Raw genomic sequence first — 19,628 nt, forward strand, 5'->3', positions numbered from 1 at the left:
TTTTCTGGCAAAAGGTTAACGTGAGGTCTGGTGACTTGAATAGCACGAATTATACATACATGTGTGATGTGTCCACAAACTTGTGCACCATCCATGCCAAGAGTGTATCAACATATTTTACTATACTCCACTTATGCTTACATGTCCACAAACACAATACATTGCACAAAGGGACAATATGATGCCCATGACGTACTATAGACCAGGGCAAAGACTATCCAGAAGGGCTTACTTATTTCAGGGGCAGCAAGAAATAAGTTGAGATCTAGATCCTTGGCGGTCCATTTTAATTTTGATAGGGTGTGTGTCTGCATACACAAACGATTCCGTGAAGGACATTAAGCTTATTAACTCAGCACCTGCATCCTGCTAGGATATGGTACAGTAAGGCATTCAGTTCTTATGTTGCATTCGGCCACTCTCTGCACCCGCGTAAGGATCAATGATGACATTAATCACTGCTGGCTTCCTGGCATGAAATGATTCTGAAAGAGCAGACTTTAGCTCTTCTGGTGTCTCAACAAGATAACCTTTTCCTCCAAAAGCTTCCATCATTTTGTGGTAGGCTGCAGCAGGAACGAAAGAAGTTGGGGCAGGGTCATCTTTGTATGGTCCGGTTAATTCATCAGGGCTTCTTCTGTCACCACCGTAGACACCATTGTTGTTGAAAACAATTACAACAACAGGAAGCTGGTACCTTACTAATGTCTGCAAAGTGAAAAGCAGAGTATAAATAACCAGGAGATTAATATTTGGTACAACATAGTCAAAATAAAAGCTACGTATGTTCTACATCCATTTTAGAAGAAAAAAACTGTTTCTTCAAGGTGAGACAAGTTATCAGTTAGAAGCAGAAAAAACAAGGCCAATTTGTAGGAATAATGAAGGCCATCTAAATGAAGCTGGTAGACAAACAAAAAGCATATACCTAACCAATGAAGTTCACTTAAATAACTATGAACAATCCTTGGACACACAATGTAAATGAGTAAATTTGACAAAACTACATTAACTTTGTCAAAACTGTCAAAAACGCACACTTCTAAGATAATTTCACAGAACTATATTTCCATTTAAGAAAAATTGCACATAATTAACAGAAATGCGAAATGTGTAATTATGCGCAACGTTTCGCATGGAAACATGTTTTGTGAAATTGGATTTAAAAATGTGGTTTCTTAATAGTTTATGCAAAGAGTAGTTTGTAAGATCTACTCAGTGAATAACAAGCCAACTTTGCATATCCATTAGAGCCTTTTTTGCCATGATATCATATTAGCATAATAATATCTGGGAGAGTAATATATGCATCCTTGAAAGGCACCTAAGCAGCTCATATATTGTCCATCTACTAGCTATAATCACTTGTTACCTCCTAGTACTACTTCATGAAGAGAAGTTGTGAAGATGGAGGTACCAAGTCTCATGGGTAGAATCACAGTGTTTCTCGGCATCTTCTGATCACGAAGACTCCATTGGGGATAATTCCTTCCCTCCCTTAGTGTCTACTTGAAAAAACTTCATGAGAGCACAAACCTTAGACGAAGCAATCCCGAATTCCCCTCTATGCCTATACATCTAGAATTAAGTGCAACCTTACTGTCAATCCCTGCTCCTCCCCCCTCTGAAAAAAATATTCCCTGCTCCTCCCTCACTTCCCCTAGCTAGATCACCTCTCACCCCCGCTTCGCTTCCCTTCTACAAGTCCGACTGAGGAGTAGCGAGCGCAGTGGCATGGTGAACGGCGCGTGCTCACCGTTGTTGGTCAACCTCAGTCGCGCACTGCAACATTGTGGGATGACTCCAGACAGAGCTTGACCCCCTTGTCGATCTTGCGGCCCACGATCCTCTGCCTCCAATTCTATATCTCGGTTTACCTATTGACTGTCTGTGCAGTATAGATTATAGAACACTGATATTTAGTGTGTGTTTCTAGTGTTGATGAGTTAGAGATGCGAATCAGAGAAGTTGTAAGCACTTCTCAGAGTTGATTTGAGCACACATCTGTTAATGGTGGTGGCTGATGTTTGGGGGGGCAGGAAAGGTCAATCGTGCTCTTGCACAAATCATTTCTGATCCAAGAGAGGTACTTATTTTTTGGTGAGAAGGTACCAGTCCTCGTGGTACCGCCCAATCACGGTAGAAAAGGCCATTTACACTAGAAACATGAAGTGCCCAATTGACTACCACCCTTGCTTGTCTCAACCCAAATAGTGCCTCATTGTCAACAGTCAAATTGTGTTAGTATCAGCTCACAACTAGGGATGCAAGCGGGATCCCACATAGGTCCCGTGTCTAGGTCAATCTCTAAAATTTTAAATAAATCTTTTGAACTAGCAAGTCCTAAATGACCTAGAAGAGAGACATAAGAAGGATCCTGCTTGCATTCCTACTCACGACAGCACATCATGATGATAGCAAAAGTAGTAACTAACAGCAGGAAACATCAAATGGTGCAAAATATAAGTTTATGCAAATTAAACCAAATAAGCGGTGAATGTGATTATGCATACCTCAACCTCCATTGCACTGAATCCAAATCCAGAATCGCCCTCAACAGCAACCACAAGTCGTCCTGGCTCAGCCACTGCAGCCGCAACACAGTACCCCAACCCGACACCCATTGTCCCCCATGTCCCTGCATCCAATCTTGTCCTTGGCTCATTCTGCACAAGCACAGCCCTGCCAACGTCCATGGTATTCGCTCCTTCTGAGACTACTACTGGAGCAGGGCTCCCCTCCGCAAGGATTGCATCTCGAATAATCCGCATGGGTGTCATGAAATTGAATGGCACAACATCCTTCACAAGTTGTGCCTCCATCTTAAGCACATTATCCTTTGTCTTCTTGGTGATTGCATCAACCCATGGGTGCGACCGTGCCAAGCAGAATGGCTGGTCCTTGATCTCCCTGTTGAGGAGCTCAATGACTCTCTTTGCATCCCCAACAAGACCCACTTGCGGCTTCCGAAGCTCAATCTCATCCTCACAGACGTCCACAAGTATGAACGTCACATCCTTGGACCACTTGGGCGGTTCACCAAAGTGAAGCAACCAATTCAGCCTCGCACCGACAACAAGCGCCACATCGCACTGCCCAATCGCGAGGGAACGGGCGGCGGTGGCAGACAGTGGGTGCACATCTGGCACGACGCCCTTCCCCATCGGAGTCGGGAGGAAGGGGATGCCTGTGGTGTCCACGAGCTTCTGGATCACTTCCTCAGCACGGGCGTATGCTGCACCTTTCCCAACTACAACCAGAGGCCGTTCCGCCCGCCGGAGCAGCTCTGCGGCCTTCACGATACCCTCGCCTAGGGCCTTGTCCTTCGGTGGGGAAGAATCGGCAGAATCGGCCGCCGCGGCCGCGGCTATAAGAGAGGCTGCCTCGGATCCGGTGAGGGTTTGGTGGAGGACGTCAGATGGGATGTCCAGGTAGCACCCGCCGGGGCGGCCCGCGACGGTGGCGGCAAGGGCCTGGAAGACAAGGCGGGGGATGTCTGCGATGGAGGTGGCCTTGACGGCGAGCTTGGCGAAGGGCTTGGTGGCGGCGATCTGGTCGAGCTCCTGGAAGTCGCCCTTGCCGGCGTCGTGCTGGGAGCAGGAGCCTGAGATCAGGAGGAGCGGCCAGGCGTTGGCGGTGGCGTGGGAGAGGCCCGCGAGTCCGTGGACGCAGCCGGGCCCGGAGACGGTAAGGAGCAGGCCAGGGGAGCCGGTGAGGAAGCCGTAGGCGGCGGCGGCGTAGCCCGCGGACTGCTCGTTGCGGAAGGCGAGGAAGCGGACCCCTGCGGCGGCGGCGCGGGAGGCGAGGGAGGTGACAGGGATGCCGACCACCCCGAACATATGCCGTGCGCCGGCCGCGGCGAGTGCTAGTCCCGCGAGGGCGCTGCCGTCGACCGTCGCGGGCAGGGCGGAGTCGGGCGCCATTTTTTGGTCGATGGGGATGGGTTCTCCAAGTTTTTGGTTGTTGGTTTGCTTCGTCGAATGCCGACTGGTTTGCTTCGTCGATTGCCGACGATTGAGGGGGTAATAAAGGGCGCGGCGGCGAGGCAGAGCAGATGACGCCTGGTGGCCTGCGCCTGCGCGGAGGCAGCCAGGCAGCGGCGCATCTGGTGAAACCAAAGGAGAGAACAGGTGTTTTTCCTTTTTTTTTGAGAGGATTTTCTTTGACTAATCTACACACGCGAGGCCACCACTATTGGCCAACGCGCTGGGCCATTTTCAAAAAGAAAAACAGGCCGCGACCCGGCTTGGGCCCGCCTGGTTAGCATTTCTTTTAGATATTGTATTTTGTGTGGGGCTGCCATGGCTAATTGGTCTTTCACGAGAGAGCCGCGCACTCGTATTTGGGCCCAAAGAAGGGCAGCAAAATAATTTAAAAAAACTTGCGACTCCGCTGGGGATCGAACCCAGAATCTCTGGTTCCGTAGACCAGCGCCTTATCCATTGGGCCACGGAGTCACTTCTCGACGAATATTGCGAGAGATTTTTATTTGGATATACGTATCAGGGCATGATCAACAAGACACACAAGTCCGCTAAAAAGAAGCAAGACACAAGTTCTGCAACTTGCTCGTCGAGTCCAGGACTGTTTGCTAGTGGTAGCAAGTAGCAACAGAGGAGGGAAGAATCCTTGGACTCAGAGAGCTCGAGCACGAGATGGCAATGGTATCACTCCTGTCGCAGACCACGGCGAGGCCAAGCAGCAGCGGAAGCAAAGCCCCCCTTCTCCTTCCCAGAATCCCAGGGTCACCGCCAAGGCCACCCAGAGCCCCAAATCCAGCTCCGGCACAATAAGATCATTGGTAACTAATCCCCTGCCGACCGTGTTAATCAAGTACTCCATTTGTCACTCTGTAGCTGGACGGTGTTGTATGGGATTTGTATTTCTTTTTTTTTACTGGGCTTGTCAAGTGTTGTGTGAACTTGTGTGTGTGTGGGCCTTGGCCGGGTCGGGGTGGCGCAGGTGTTGAGAGGAGGCGAGGCTTAAAGGGCTGTCGAGCATCTGTAAGATGACCATCGATGAAAAAGAATTAACTCCTGCTACCGTTCTTCTTCCTTGCTCCTGGCGGCGCCTTCGTCGTGGTCTAAGGTTCTGCGGCTACAGCCTCACCGCCGGCTACGTTAGGGTGTGACAACTTGGTATCAGAGACTCTCGGTCCTCGGCACGCTTCGCAATCTCGCCGTCGGTCAGTAACATCGACCGCTTGGTAGGGGAACACCTTCAGGTTGATCCCCCTAAATCCTGGCGGCGTTTGACCAACGTAGAGGAGGCCGCAACGGCTCCGGTCTCCAAACCCTCGGCACAGACCCATTTTGTGTTGGATGCGATGGACAAGCTCGAGGCTTCTCTCAAAGCCTTGCTGGACGAAGGTATTGCCAAGCTGCTCGCAGAGATGGGCACCCGTCTTCAGGCCATTGACACCACAGTCGGCGACATCAGCACCAACCTCCGTCGCGTTGACGAGAAACTGCAACACCACTCAGATCGCCTCGACTTGTTTCAGACCAAGGTTGACATGTCGATGGACGCAATTGCCGAGGTGCAGCAGGAACAGCGAGAGCTTGCCAGAAATCTCCATGGTGGGCGAGGACCACCACCTGATCCAGGCTCCTCTCGGCCGGATCACCAACCTAGTGCCAACCAGCAAGGGCACCCAGGCCTTGAAAACCTCAGCACTTTCATAAAGGTCATCAGGCCAACCCCCACCAAGTGTTCGACCAAATGCCAGAACACGCGCATCATGGTCCTCGCCGTCCTTACATGCCCAAGATGGACTTTCCCAAGTTTGATGGCACAAATGTTCGTATTTGGATTGATCAATGTGAGACATTCTTCAACATGTACTGGATTACCGAGACTTCCAAGGTTTCAGCCGCTACTATGAACTTGGTTCATAACGCAGCTCATTGGTACCAAGCGTTCAAACTCACTCAACCATGCTTTGGGTGGCCCCAATTCAAAGAGGCAATCTTAGCTGAATTTGAGGGAAATGTGTCCAGAGATCGTATGCGAGACCTATCCACTCTGAAGCAAACTGGCACTGTCGATGAGTATTTGCGCCACTTCAACATGTTGCTCTACCATGTCAAGTTATATGCTCCCTCTGTAGGTGGCCTTATGTTGGTTACTCGTTTCATTCTCGGTCTCAAAAACGAGCTGCGCGTTGCCGTGGAGGTTCAGTTGCCAGAAACAGTTGCTCAAGCTGCGGCCTTTGCGGCTGTTCAAGAGGGTGTCCTTGAGCGTGAAAAAAATCAGAGTTTCAGCAAAGATTATCATAAACCTGCCGCACAACCACCAACTAACTATGATCGCGCTCGTCAGTCCTCCACAAAGTATGACAAAGGTGACGTTTGGAAAGCACGTCAATTAAAGGAGTATCGCAAGGCGAACGGTCTATGTTACAAATGTGGCGAAAAATACACTCCTGGCCATACATGTGGACAACAACTCCAAACTCCTATTGAAGCTCAAGGCCATGCTATTCAAATGCAAGAAATTCTCTCGGACGACCTATTGGATGCTCTCTGTGCTACTGATGGGGCTGATGAGTCAGACATGCACTTATCTCTCAATGCCATCACTGATCCAGAGAATATTGAGGCAATTCAGCTCCACGTGTTAGTGGGCAACAAAGCTTTGTTAATGCTGCTAGACTCGGGTAGCTCACATAGTTATCTTAACGCTGAATCGGTGGATATTCTTAGATGTTCCACCACTACAATTGCTCCTCGTATTTTCCGAGTTGCAAATGGGGGAACGGAAACTTGTGCTGCTGAGGTTCCCAAGTTCCAGTGGTGGATACAAGGGCATACTTTCACACACACAATGAAAGTTCTGCGATTGGGGGGCTATGATGCCATTCTAGGCATGGACTGGCTGAGGCAATGGGGTGAGATGCCTTGCAATTGGGATCAGCGTTACATCAAACTTCAGTGCAATGGGGACTAGATTACTTTACAAGGTATTCGCCCAGCTCAGCAGAAAGTTCAGGAAATTTCGGCGACACAACTGTGGAAGAGTGTGGCAGGAAATGACATTTATGCAACTGTGCTGCTTCATCAAGAAGAACTACCCGTTGTGGATAAATTGGATATGTGCCCTTCCTTACGGCATTTGCTAGAGCAATTCAAGGATGTCTTTCAGGAACCCACTTCCCTGCCGCCTCACCGACAGTTTGATCATTCTATCTCTATTCTCCATGGCTAATCGCCTGTCAACTGTCGACCTTACCGTTACTCTCCTCAACAAAAAGATGAGATCGAGCGGCAGGTGTCTGAAATATTGGCTGCGGGCACGGTTGTGCCCAATATGAGCCCGTATGCTAGCCCTGTTCTTCTTGTCAAAAAGAAAGATGGCACCTGGCGCTTCTGCGTGGACTACCGAAAATTGAATGATCTGTCAATCAAGAGCAAGTTTCCAATGCCAGTAATTGAAGAACTCCTTGATGAATTGGCAGGTGCGAGATTTTTCTCAAAGCTTGATCTGCGCGCAGGTTACCATCAAATTCGCATGCTGGAAGAAGATGAACAGAAGACGGCATTCAAGACTCATCATGGGCTATCCATTTTCATGTGATGCCCTTCGGTCTTACAAATGCGCCTGCGACCTTCCAGTGTGCTATGAATTCACTTTTTGCCTCCCTGATTCGCAAATCAGTTCTGGTCTTCATGGATGACATCCTCGTTTTCAGCCCGTCCTTACAAGCCCATGAAGATCATCTTCGTCAGGTGCTCGGAATTCTCTGTGCCAATCAGCTGTATGCGAAGATGACCAAATGTTCCTTTGCTAAGTCGCAACTCGAGTATCTGGGGCATATTATATCTGACAAGGGTGTTGCGACAGATCCCAAAAAAACAGAGGCGATGCTTCAGCAGCCTGTACCTATGTCTTTCACGGATCTGTGTGGGTTCTTGGGTTTGACAGGCTACTACCACCGGTTCGTTCACCGCTATGGGGTACTTGCGAAGCCACTGACAACACTTCTACAGCACAAAACATTTCAGTGGACACCTGCTGCACAACTTGCGTTCGAACGCCTCAAGTACGCCATGAGCACAACCCCTGTCTTAGGTATTCCTGATTTCTCTCGTCCGTTCTTTGTTGAAACTGATGCTTCGGATATTGGAATTTGTGCAGTTCTCCTTCAAGACAATCACCCAATTGCTTACCTTAGCAAGGCCCTAGGGGTGCACAACCAGAAATTATCAGCATATGAGAAGGAATTCATGGCAATAATGTTGGCGGTGGACAAGTGGCGATCTTATTTGGCAAGGGTCCCATTCACAATTCGCACAGATCATCAAAGCTTATGCAATTTGATGGATCAACACCTTAGCACAGACTTACAACGCAAAGCCATGACCAAGTTGGTTGGCCTTCAGTTCAACATTAAATACAAGAAAAGGCCAGAGAATATTGTTGCGGATGCTCTCTCTCGCATGCCACATCCTATCTCTGTCTGTGCTGTCTCTCAGGGCAAACCTGTCTGGATTCAAGAAGTTTTAAATTCTTATGTTGTTGACCCACAAGCTCAAACTTTACTGCAACAACTTGCCGTCTCAAGTGCTGATGGCACAGGGTATAGCTTGGAGGGAGGATTGATCAAACACAATGGCCGGGTGTGGATTGGGAGCAATGTTGGTCTGCAAACAAAACTGATTGAGGCTATGCATGACTGAGATGTGAGAGGACACTCATGTCAACTTGCAACTTACCAACGTCTGAAGAAATTATTCAGTTGGGCTGGACAGAAGCAAGCTGTTGAGGAGTATGTGCAACAGTGCAAAATTTGCCAACAGGCCAAGCATGAGCTCACTAAGCCAGCAGGGCTCCTACAGCCCCTGCCTGTACCAAAAAGACCTTGGCAAGATCTCTCCATGGATTTCATTACAGGCTTACCAAAGAGTGAAGGATATGAAGTAATTCTTGTGGTTGTTGATTGCTACACCAAGTTTACCCACTTTATTGCACTCAAACACCCCTTCACGGCTTCTGTTGTTGCCAAGGCTTTCCTCCACAACGTGGTCAGGCTACATGGCATGCCATTGACTATTACATCTAACCATGACCCGGTGTTTACAAGCAAGTTTTGGACAGAGCTCTTTGATCAGCTTCATACTAAATTGAACATGAGCACAGCTAATCACCCACAAACGGATGGCCAGACTGAACGGGCCAATCAATGTATTGAGATGTACTTAAGGTGTGCAACACATGATCATCCTAAGAAGTGGTTCAGCTGGCTTGCCCTTGCCGAATTTTGGTATAACACAAGTTTTCATAGTGCTATTGGCTGCTCTCCTTTCAGAGCCTTATATGGTTATGATGCATCATATGGTATCATGCCAGATCTTGTCTCTGTTCAGGATCACCAAGTTCAGGACATGCTGCAAGAACGCCAGCAAAATTCCACTTTTCTGAGAACTCACTTGGAGAAGGCACAGCTTCGAATGAAAAACATGGCTGATCGCAAGAGGACAGATCGTTCCTTCCAGATTGGTGAGCAGGTTCTTCTGAAACTTCAACCATACTCTCAAACAACTGTGGTCAGTCGTCCTTGCCCCAAGCTTGCATACAAGTTTTATGGTCCATTCACTGTGGCAAATCGAGTGGGCAGTGTGGCATATAAACTGGACCTGCCTCCATCAAGCATGATCCACCCAGTATTTCATATCTCTCAACTCAAGCCATTTATGCCTAAATATACAGCAAAATCTACAGAACTGCCAGTACCAATTGTTCTGGATGCTGCTGAGGTGTTTCCTGAAAAGGTGCTTGATCGTCGTCTAAAAAAAAGGGCAACAAGGCTTATCTTCAAGTGCAAATCAAGTGGTCGCCGCGACCCGAGTCGTCTGCTACCTGGGAAGACCATGATGTGCTGAAGCAAAGTTTTTCCAAATGCACCGGCCTGGAGACCAGCTGGATCTTGTGGGGAAGGCAATGTCACACCTGACGGTGCATGAGTAGCTCTCTGTAGCTGGGTGGTGTTGTATGGGATTTGTATTTCTTTTTCTTTACTGGGCTTGTCAAGTGTTGTGTGAACTTGTGCGACCTTGGCCGGGCCGGGGTGGCGCAGGTGTTGAGAGGAGGCGAGGCTTAAAGGGTTGTCGAGCATCTGTAAGATGACCATCGATGAAAAAGAATTAACTCCTGCTACCGTTCTTCTTCCTTGCTCCTGGCAACGCCTTCGTCGTGGTCTAAGGTTCCGCGGCTACAGCCTCACCGCCGGCTACCTTAGGGTGTGACACCATTCAATTAATTTACAGTACTTACCTTGTCCGCTCTCCTCCCCGCACGTCCGCACCCACGCTCGAAAAACCAGCGTCCCGCACGGTTTTTCTTCCTCTCCTCACCCACGCTGGAAAAACCGGCCGTCCCGCGTTGGTTTTTCTCTTGGCTTTTTCCCCACGATCTAAAACCGCTGCTATTCTTTCTCTCCCAATCTAGATCGTCACGTGCACCTGCCTCTGCCTCCATCGACGCTGCCGCCGCCTGTTTCCAGGCCACGCCACAAACGACAGCCGACCTTCCCCTCCTCTGTGGCACGCCAGTTGTTGTTGCTTCTTGCCGGCGCAGACTCTATCTGTGCCGACGCCGCCCTCATCCTCCGCATTCAATGCCATGTTATGTTAGTACTTCGTGGGTAATTCCCAGATTTTTTCGGTGAACTTGCATTTTCAACCTGCAACTATTTTGTCAATGTGCAATTTGGAGATATTATTGTCCAAGTACAAGATAAGATGATGATGCTACTAATATTGGACAAATACATTCATATTTGGACAAATTTGAGACAACTAATATTGGACGGAGGGAGTATGTGATTTCTGTAAAATTATGGCTTTGAACAGAGAAGATGTATGTAGTCTTTTTCTATGTTCTGTTATTTATAACATCAATTAAACTTGATAAAAGTTTCAGCTCGCCCCTAATTCCAGAAATCCAAATTAGTTATTCTATTGCAATGTGGGGCATTTTATTTTGGGGAAATTGGCTATTGGACACCGTTATTTTACGACCTTTGCCGAAACACATCGTCGGATTACGTCTTTGCCCAGTACCATTACAATTCCACGGTCATTTGCCACAACACACTGCCTGGCCCAAAACGGAAAGTTTGACTCATTTTTTTCCTTAGGATGACGTTTTTTGCTTGGGAGAACGATGTTTGAACACTAGTATTTTTTTCCAGTTGAAATTTTGACCCCAAAAGGCAGTAGGTACGTGTCAATTTTGGATACTATTTGACTAAAAAATTGGTCAGCATTTAGCCTCAAGGTCAAACCAGACCATAACAGTTCATAAAAACGTAGGTTTAAAATGCAGGCATATATTCCAGATTGAACACATGTTTAACTCATAAAAGACTTAATAGAACAGTCCAAAAATGACATGTTTAAAACACAGGTTTCACATACACGTTCACCTAGCAAGTACTGTGTTCTGTGTAACACATTTTTCATATCCTTATTACATTTATTTTAAAAGGAGGTCGAAACCCCCGGATATCCTTATTACATATAGCATCAATTAGAGTCTAAGTAGAACTACTATCCATCCCATTTAAATTAGGGAATAGTGACATCCCACCCAAACTTTCCGTTTTAGGCCAGGGAGTGTGTTCTGGCAAATGACCATAAAATCGTAATGGTACTGGGCAAAGGCATAATCCGACATTGTGTTTTGACAAAGGCCATAAAATGACGATGTCTTGTAACCAATTTTGCCTTTTATTTTTGTTGTTCAGCAGGAACGCACTCTGCTAGTCACCAATCGTCCAAATCTTTGGTAGTGGTCGGTAACTCGGTATCCTTTTGCAGATCGGTTTGCAGCCTTGCTAACTCGGAGCCGGAATAACCCCTGTCCCCTCTGAGCAATCCTCTGTTTTGTTATTAGCGCGCGGCAGGTATCGCTGTAATAAGCTGCCGGGATCACCAAATCATTAGCAAGGAGCTGGAGAATCGATGGAGCAAGCTTCTGTTTCTCCGGAATTTCCAGCTCCAACCGTGTTTGCTTATCCGCATATTTGGCACGCTTGATATCCCAGATCTTTTCAGCTCCGGTGCCGTCTGCCGATCCTGGCTCCCCAATTATCTCGTGGTCCGCCGGCTCCGGCTCTGGTCGCCGAATCAAAGCCCGTGCCTTGTTTATTCATCCGGCGACCGTGAAGCTAACACGGCCACTCTGCACAATCTGTCCACCAACAAGCTCTACCACATCACCCTCACAGAGCCTGCCTTCCGCAGCCGCTACGTCATGGGCTCCTCCCACGGCTGGCTCATCACTGCCGACGAGCAGTCAAATCTGATCTTTGTTAACCCTGCCACTCTTGCTCAGATCGCCATGCCTCCACCTGAAACCATGAGGAATGTCAGACTTCGTTACAATGCAGAAGGCGAGCTGGATGGCTATGACCTTCTTTACATGGATCTGTCGTCGCGGGATTTCGATACAAAAACCGAGCCAGATGATGACCTTTCACTGGAAGAAGGACGCTTCTACTTCTATGTGAGGGTCGCCATATCCTGTGATCCATCTAGTGGAAATTGTATTGTGCTTCGTGTGCATTTGCCAGGTTATCAGTTGTCCTATGCCAGGGTGGGGGACACCGCGTGGACATGGATTGATACTGATACAGAATGCTGGGACTACCATGGCATTATACATAGTGGCCATGATGGCTTGTTCTATGCTCTACGTGGTAATGGTACGGTCCATTCTATTGATCTTAATGGACCCTCTCCTGTGGTAAAGGTCATATTGAAACAGATGGTACCCTATATAAACAGCAATAAGTACATTGCTCGAGCACCGTGGGGAGATTTCTATCAGATATGGAGGCATGATGACTTTAGTGCGGAGAAAGACGGCAAGGTGACATCCAAAAATTTTGTGTACAAGATTGACTTTGTTGGACAAAAGCTTGTCCAAGTAAATAGCCTCCGAGATCATGCGTTGTTCATTGGTTTCAATTCTCCATTCTTTGTTCCAGTGAAAGATTTCTGCATGTTGATTCCAAACAGCATCTACTATACAGATGACCTGCATTATTATATCTTCTGCCATAGAATTAGTCTTCGGGAGGTTGTCGTATTCAATATGGAAGATAACAGTTTCACTGATTTGTCGCTCCCCAACTCACGATTGAATGGGCCACCACCAGTTTGGATTCGACCATCACTTACTTGAGGTTAGTAAAATTTACTGATCTTGGATGTATACATTTTTCTATGACTTTGTGTTTTGGTTAGTTGCCAATGTTCCAAGGTTGTCAGTTAGTCCTTTTAACTGGTTGTATAAATCAACATGTGTTTTCCCTTGTATGATTGTGCAGTTGGGCCACGCAAACACTATTATGATAAATTCTTTTTGCAGATAAAAATAGTTAGTTTTACATAACAATTCATCCAGACAATCAGATTGTCAATGCTGCACATTTGGTTCTAGTTAACTCACATCACTGAAAACTCTTGTTAGCTTGACAGTCTAGTAATACAACATGTTGAACTTTTCCTGCTGCTAAACATTCTTAGTTCTGAGCCTTGATCTGCTTATGATGTTCATATAACTTACTGAAACATGCATATTGAAAGTACAGGGAGGTTTACTGAATATGCAATACCTTTACCGAGCTTTGGTAATCCCCCATTTTAAATGTTTTAGACTTCTTGGCATCTGTACCTAAACCTTACCCCAATATACTCTTGTCGAAGTTGGAGCATACTGTTTTGAATGAGCCTAAACAAAATACGAAAATGTTTGACAACACGAGCAATGTGTCTCTATGTCACTTTTATCAGTATGTATGTCAAATCTATTTTAATTAGCGTTACTTATGAATTATGATTGCTAGTATAAGTTTAGGTATAATGCACTTTGATTATCCTGTTTATTTAAGGATAATAGCTGAAGGTTCAGGCTTTGCTGCAAAAGCTAACATAAATGCAATCACATGAAACATTGATCTCAATTATAAATCTAGTGGTTATGTAAATTTGCTTAGACATAAGAAAAATTCATGCAACTTACAAACAGCAAAATTGTAGAAGAACCTTCAACATCTTCTAAAACCCCAAATCAAGGCGTTGGCAGTCATGGCCTGTCAACGTGTTATTTTTTGTGGAGGGCATGTGGGTTTGTAAATAGACTATCGACACCAAAGTGGCCCACGTCAACTTCAATACCTGTAGAAGCAAACATTTATCTATTGCTACTGTTCATAACGGCTGCTTTTGTTCGTTTTTCAGATATTTGAACAACCTGGTGAATGGACCTTTTTATTCAGGCCTTCAAATTAAATAATCTGGTTGTGTATGGAGGCATGTTCCTCCCTTGTTTGTAATAAGCTGTATATATAATAATTGGCACATCAATGACTCTGTGTCTTTTTGAAGGTCTTGTTAAACAGTAGCAAGTATTTTTCCATAGAAAGCACAAAGCAGTATGGCAACCAAATAATTCCCAGCTTGCATACATAGGCTGCTTTGGAGAGGGCAGATGCAGATTTTTTTTCTTCACAGCACCATGTTTCAGATTAACCCTTTTTTAAAGATTGCTAACAATGGACTTTATACTCTGCAAGCTGGGTCCGGCGGTAATAAGGCTTAGTAGTATGTCAATGGTCATTCTCTTAAATTTTCAACAAGTATATGCCCAAAACGTGTACTCCATATGTTTCATCATAGGAGGCATATTTGGTTTCGCTGGAACAATGGGTTGCTAGAAAAATATTAGGTTTTGCTGAAAAAATGTTTGGAACAAAAATTACTTAATTAATATACGGTTTATATACAGAAACATAATTATCAATTTGTACTTTTTTTTGAGAGATCAACGGGGGGATGAAACCCGAATATATTCCCAAAAGGAAACCCGAAGGGCAATTCACCTTGCCGGAGCAAGGAACACATGAAAAATACAAAAACCCAATACACACGAAAGAGGAAAACTCCTAAACATCTGCGACTAGGAGACTCCAATTACAGCACAGGTCATGTTGTAGCCGACACCGGGCGACGAGCAGAGAAAGGAGACTGTCAATGGCCGCGCAAACGCCTGAAGACAGCACAGAAATGAACTTTGAACCACGCGTTGCGCCGTTCCGAACAACTCCAACGGCCAGCAGGCAAAACAACCGAAACTCTTTCCAATCGACAGCAACACAATCAGCAACCCTCAACCACCACACACACACCGCCGGAAATTCCAGGGATGGTTGGTGAGTACGTAGGAGAGAGGAGAAGAGTCGAGCTCGTCGATCACGCACAATGGATGGGGGGTACATCCACAATGGAAGAACGCGATCAAAAAGAGTGCAGCAAGTGAAAACATCTCCACGAGATGGAAGGGCATAGCCCACGAGGAGTGTAAATGAAGAGCACATGCGACGGCCCATTGGAGACAAGAATGGCGATGAAGCTGTGGCGCAGTGGGGATATGTACTAAGCTTGAACACGGTGGCGAGGAGCTCAGTGGGACTACAGGAGCATTGTGGAAGGTGGAAGGTTGGTTTCACAAATCAAAAGCCGCATACAGCACACACGCCCTCTATCACGGCCATCTTCGACAGGAGGATGCCGCTTCCATGGCTGCCATTTGCATAACCACGGATCCTAGAGCTCAACAGCACAGGTTGTATAGAGATCTCAAGGTCAAAACCACGACACCAGCCGTTAAGCGATGCCGCCACCACAGCTGCCAACTGTAAGCCATGGTTACCGAAGGCATGACAATGCCATAGCCAACGGAGGGAGGGACGATGAGAGAAAAAAGGAGCACGAAGCATCACTCTAATCAGCGTGAACATCAAGTTGTTTTTGAACTGTGAGGTGCAAGGGAAGGGGCTGGTGATGGTGGGATGGGGATGAGGCTGGTGCAGACCTGAGGGATGCAACAGAGGTTGGTGGCGGAGCCAGAAATTGGCGGCGGCGGCCACGCATGGCTGGGGGCATGGAGTGGAGGCGGCCGGACGAGGGATGGCGAGGGTGAGGCCCGGATTTGGCAGGGACCGAGCACGGGATGGATGGCGAGGGGAAGCGGGTGCAGGCGGCAAGGCCGACGGCGGCGGTTGGCCGGAGTAGGGCCGAGGAGCCCGCGGGACGCGCGACCCGTGCCGGTACACACACGCACGGGGCGAGGAGGTCCCGGATCTTGGCCGAGGAAGCCGGATCTGGCCGCCGGGTGGAGGGGGGAGGAGCCCGAGGCTCCCCATGGACGGCGATGCGGGGCGGAGCGGCTGGAGGGCGCCGGGAGAGCTGGCGTAGGAGGCTCCCCCGGATCTGGACGAGCAGCAGCCGGATCCGTGGAAGAGGGGAGAAGGTGAGGAGGAGCTCGAGGTGGAGTGGAGCGGAGCGGTGTGGAGGAGCGGCAGGCAGCGCGCGCCGCATCGCCGGATCCGGGGAACAGGCCGGCAGATCTGCAGAGAGCAGTCCGGGCGATTTTGGGCGGCTTGCACGGGAGATGGAGCAGCAGCAGTCCCGCCGCCACCATCCTCGTCGGCCGCACGATTTCCAGCGGCCTTCTCCAGCGGCGGCGAGGGGAGAGGAAGGGAGGGAGGGTGGCGGTGGCTGGCGGCAGGGGTCGCCCCCGAGTTGCCCGAGCTGGGCGACGCGAGAGCAAGCAGACGACACCACAAGACCGTATATCTCAATTTGCACTTTTGAAAACGTGAATCTAATTATACTAGTTTCATATATGTATAAACCATGTTGATAAATTTTGTCTTTACGGAACCTAACACGACTTATACTATAAGCGAATGGAGTAGTTTTTATGCACCGGAAGGGTGGTATCATCCTTCTCTATAGCACACTCTGCCTCTCACTTTCGTTCGATACCTAACGTGACAATAGGTGTTATAGATGACCATGATCGATCAATCTTCCCCATGCACGCAAAAAAATATTCTTCCGAACCTAAATAATTTAGGATCGAAGGGAGAAACTGGGAGATTCTTGGTGTCGTGGCGCAAATAGCGAGTTTTCAGACAGTATGTTCAAAAGCAGTGCCTTTTTTTTACAATAAAAGCAGTGGCTACAGAACCGCGCTTTAATTGGCCACGAGAATTCGAATCCAGATAGAGAGGTACGGGCCAGGTCCAGCCCGTTCCGGTCAACTCTGGGCCTCCGGCTATGTTAGCGCAGCCCACCGTCTCCCCCCGCGCTGGCCTTCTCCACGTCGCCAGTCGTCGCCCCCGCCTTCCCATCAGCAGCATCGACAACAGCCGTGGCGTCCCCGTAGCCCAGCTGCTCATCCTCGCCGCACTCGTCATCGTGCGCGACGTCGTACGTGGCATGAAGCCCGACGAGCACATAGTAAACGAGCATGACGGCGGTGCAGACCCCGAACCGGACGAAGGCCTGCGCACCGAGGGAGCCCATGAGGAAGAGATTGGTGGCGATGGAGAGCGAGGGCAGCCACGGCACGAGCGGCACGCCCCAGACCTTGGGCGCGCGCGCCGCGGGCACCATCAGCTGGATCCCCAGCGTCCCGATCACCCAAGCCGGCACAAGCACCACGTAACCCTCCCACCTCTCCGGCGCCGCGCCCCAGTACGCCGCGATCCCGGCCGACGACGCGATGATCACAACCAGGAACGCCACGAACCTCAGCGCGTGCGCCCGCGTCGTGACGCCCCTGACGTAATACCTCCTGACCAGCAGCGCCGTGGCCATCATCATGAAGATGAAGAGCGTGCTGATGGACAGCAGGCTGGCCAGCACGTCGAGGCTGGAGAAGAAAGCGATGCAGGCGGCCAGGACGGCGATGAGTATGGTGGCGTTGACCGGCGTGCCCGTCCTCGGGTGCACCAGCGCGAACACGGGCGGGATGATGTGGCTCCGCGCGATGTGCGTCGTGTACCGCGCCTGCCCCAGCGCACCCACCAGCATCACCGTCGTCATCCCCTTGAGCGCCCCCAGCGCCACCACGTACTGCGCCCAGTGCATCCCCACGCTGCTGAACGCCACCGAGTAGGCGGCGCTCCGGTCGATCGCCGTGTACGGCTGCATCATGCTCAGCACCAGCGCCATCACGCAGTAGATGACGGTGATCACGGACATGGAGCCCAGCAGCCCCAGCGGGATGTCCCTCGACGGGTTCTTGGTCTCCTCCGCCATGGTGGCGATGTTGTCAAACCCACCGTACGCGAAGTAGACGATCGCCGCCGCCCGGAACACGCCCGGCACCCCGTGCGGCATGAACGGGGTCAGGTTGCTCGGCTTGGCGTGGATGAATCCGGCCACGATCACGAACGCGATCACCACCACGTGCACCGCGGACGCCACCCAGTTGATCCTGGATGTGCCCTTGGCGCTCAGCATGGCCATGGTCGCGGTGACCGCGATCACCACCACGGCCACCGGGTCCAGCTCGTTGTACCCTTCGACAAGCGACGTGTGGATCCGCAGCTTGCTCACCGGCATGTTGATGAGCGAAGCCAGGTAGGACGTCCAGGAGCGCGCCACGGCGGCCGTGCCGATGATGCTCTCGAGGATGAGGTTGGCGGCGGCGATGAAGGCCGCCACGTCGCCGAGCTCCACGCGGAGGTACGCGAAGGATCCCCCCGCAACGGGGATCTCCACGGCGAACTCGGTGTAGCAGAAGACGGAGAGCATGGCGGAGAGGCCGGACACCACGTAGGAGAGCACGATGGCCGGGCCGGCGTCGTCGTGCGCCTCCTGGCCCGTGAGCACGAAGATGCCGGCGCCGATGACGGAGCCGAACCCGAACCACGTCAGGTCCCACCACGTCAGGCACCGGCGCATCTCGTTCTCGCTGCGCCGGCGGAGCGCGCCCAGCTCGATGGCGTCGGTGGAGCGGCCCGTGAAGCGGTCACGGAGCCGTGCCGGGGTCGCCGCCAGCGCGGAGCGGTACGCGCCCCAGCTCGAAAACGACGGCTCGGGGAAGAAGTCGTCCTTGTGCCAACGCCAGTAGCTCCGGCTGTCGGCCACTGGCTTGGACGCATACTGCTCCTGCGGCGGCGTCTCCACGGGCGCCATGGCTTCGCGCTTCGATGCCCGTAAGCCTTCGTGTGGACTGGAAGGAAAGGGGAGGAAGGAGTGTGGTGAGCTTCAGCCGTGCCGATATATGTGGGCGTCGAGCGTGGCTTGGTCAATGAGTGAGACGCCCTTCTTTTGTAGTTTTGCGCTCGTATACAGATATCTTTCTCCCATTGGGCTGCATCAGCTATCGCCTATCTGAATTTTTTTTCCCGTGTGAAGCCAAGGCTCTTCAGGAAAACCGGCAAGTCGTTGTTGCTTCTGAGTCGATGTGATGCATTTACATTACCTTACTTGCTCCAATTAGTGTGAAATGATTGTAGGGAGATTGAAATGGAGTACTGTAGCTCGTATAGATTGGAATTATGTCGTTGGCAATTTGGCATGGCTCTGAACTGCACGGATGCGCACTGGTTGGCTGATGACGATCACATCAATCAGCAATGGTATCCCAATAATTGCACGTATTTCCGAGAATCCCAAGGTGTTTGGAACCCCAACAAGTAGGATATGGTTCGGCTTGAAAGTTTGAAGATGGCTTGATTGAACACCACATGAACACGGCCAATTCTTCCTGTCGGAATTACTTGTCACTCTGTGACGAGTAATTTGGGTCGGAGGAAGTATTTT

The 19,628-nt window shown here is 49.6% G+C and overlaps 3 protein-coding genes and 1 non-coding gene across 4 annotated transcripts; 1 reads left to right on the forward strand and 3 right to left on the reverse strand.

The window, feature by feature from the left end:
• LOC100829473 (2-hydroxyacyl-CoA lyase) lies at positions 1 to 4,114 on the reverse strand. Its single transcript, XM_003565318.4, has 2 exons — positions 2,514 to 4,114; positions 1 to 708 (listed from the first exon to the last, which is right to left on the reverse strand). The coding sequence occupies exons 1-2, from the start codon at positions 3,921 to 3,923 to the stop codon at positions 394 to 396; spliced, it is 1,725 nt and encodes a 574-aa protein (XP_003565366.1). The 5' UTR covers positions 3,924 to 4,114; the 3' UTR covers positions 1 to 393.
• Positions 4,115 to 4,384: 270 nt separating this feature from the next.
• On the reverse strand, positions 4,385 to 4,457 carry TRNAR-ACG. Its single transcript has one exon. It is a non-coding gene; the product is annotated as a tRNA-Arg (tRNA).
• A 7,160-nt stretch (positions 4,458 to 11,617) lies between these two features.
• Positions 11,618 to 14,319, forward strand: LOC112271067. The gene is made up of 2 exons (XM_024459974.1): positions 11,618 to 13,189; positions 14,247 to 14,319. Exon 1 carries the CDS (start codon positions 12,256 to 12,258, stop codon positions 13,186 to 13,188), a length of 933 nt encoding a protein of 310 aa, XP_024315742.1. The 5' UTR covers positions 11,618 to 12,255; the 3' UTR covers position 13,189; positions 14,247 to 14,319.
• A 2,637-nt stretch (positions 14,320 to 16,956) lies between these two features.
• Positions 16,957 to 19,076, reverse strand: LOC100822215 (cationic amino acid transporter 5). The gene has a single exon (XM_003565436.4). It carries the CDS (start codon positions 18,996 to 18,998, stop codon positions 17,133 to 17,135), a length of 1,866 nt encoding a protein of 621 aa, XP_003565484.1. The 5' UTR covers positions 18,999 to 19,076; the 3' UTR covers positions 16,957 to 17,132.
• Between the last annotated feature and the right edge of the window lie 552 nt (positions 19,077 to 19,628).

This window comes from Brachypodium distachyon, chromosome 2 (genome assembly GCF_000005505.3).
Source record: "Brachypodium distachyon strain Bd21 chromosome 2, Brachypodium_distachyon_v3.0, whole genome shotgun sequence".
In the NCBI taxonomy this organism is placed as follows: Eukaryota; Viridiplantae; Streptophyta; class Magnoliopsida; order Poales; family Poaceae; genus Brachypodium; species Brachypodium distachyon.

Bases quoted from the DNA above. Each gene is read 5' to 3' on its own strand.
- LOC100829473 (XM_003565318.4), bottom strand. From the start codon at position 3,923: ATGGCGCCCGACTCCGCCCTGCCCGCGACGGTCGACGGCAGCGCCCTC. The intron at 709-2,513 runs GTATGCATAATC...TTCACTTTGCAG, and splicing joins TCAGTGCAATGGAGGTTGAG to ACATTAGTAAGGTACCAGCT.
- LOC112271067 (XM_024459974.1), top strand. From the start codon at position 12,256: ATGGGCTCCTCCCACGGCTGGCTCATCACTGCCGACGAGCAGTCAAAT.
- LOC100822215 (XM_003565436.4), bottom strand. From the start codon at position 18,998: ATGGCGCCCGTGGAGACGCCGCCGCAGGAGCAGTATGCGTCCAAGCCA.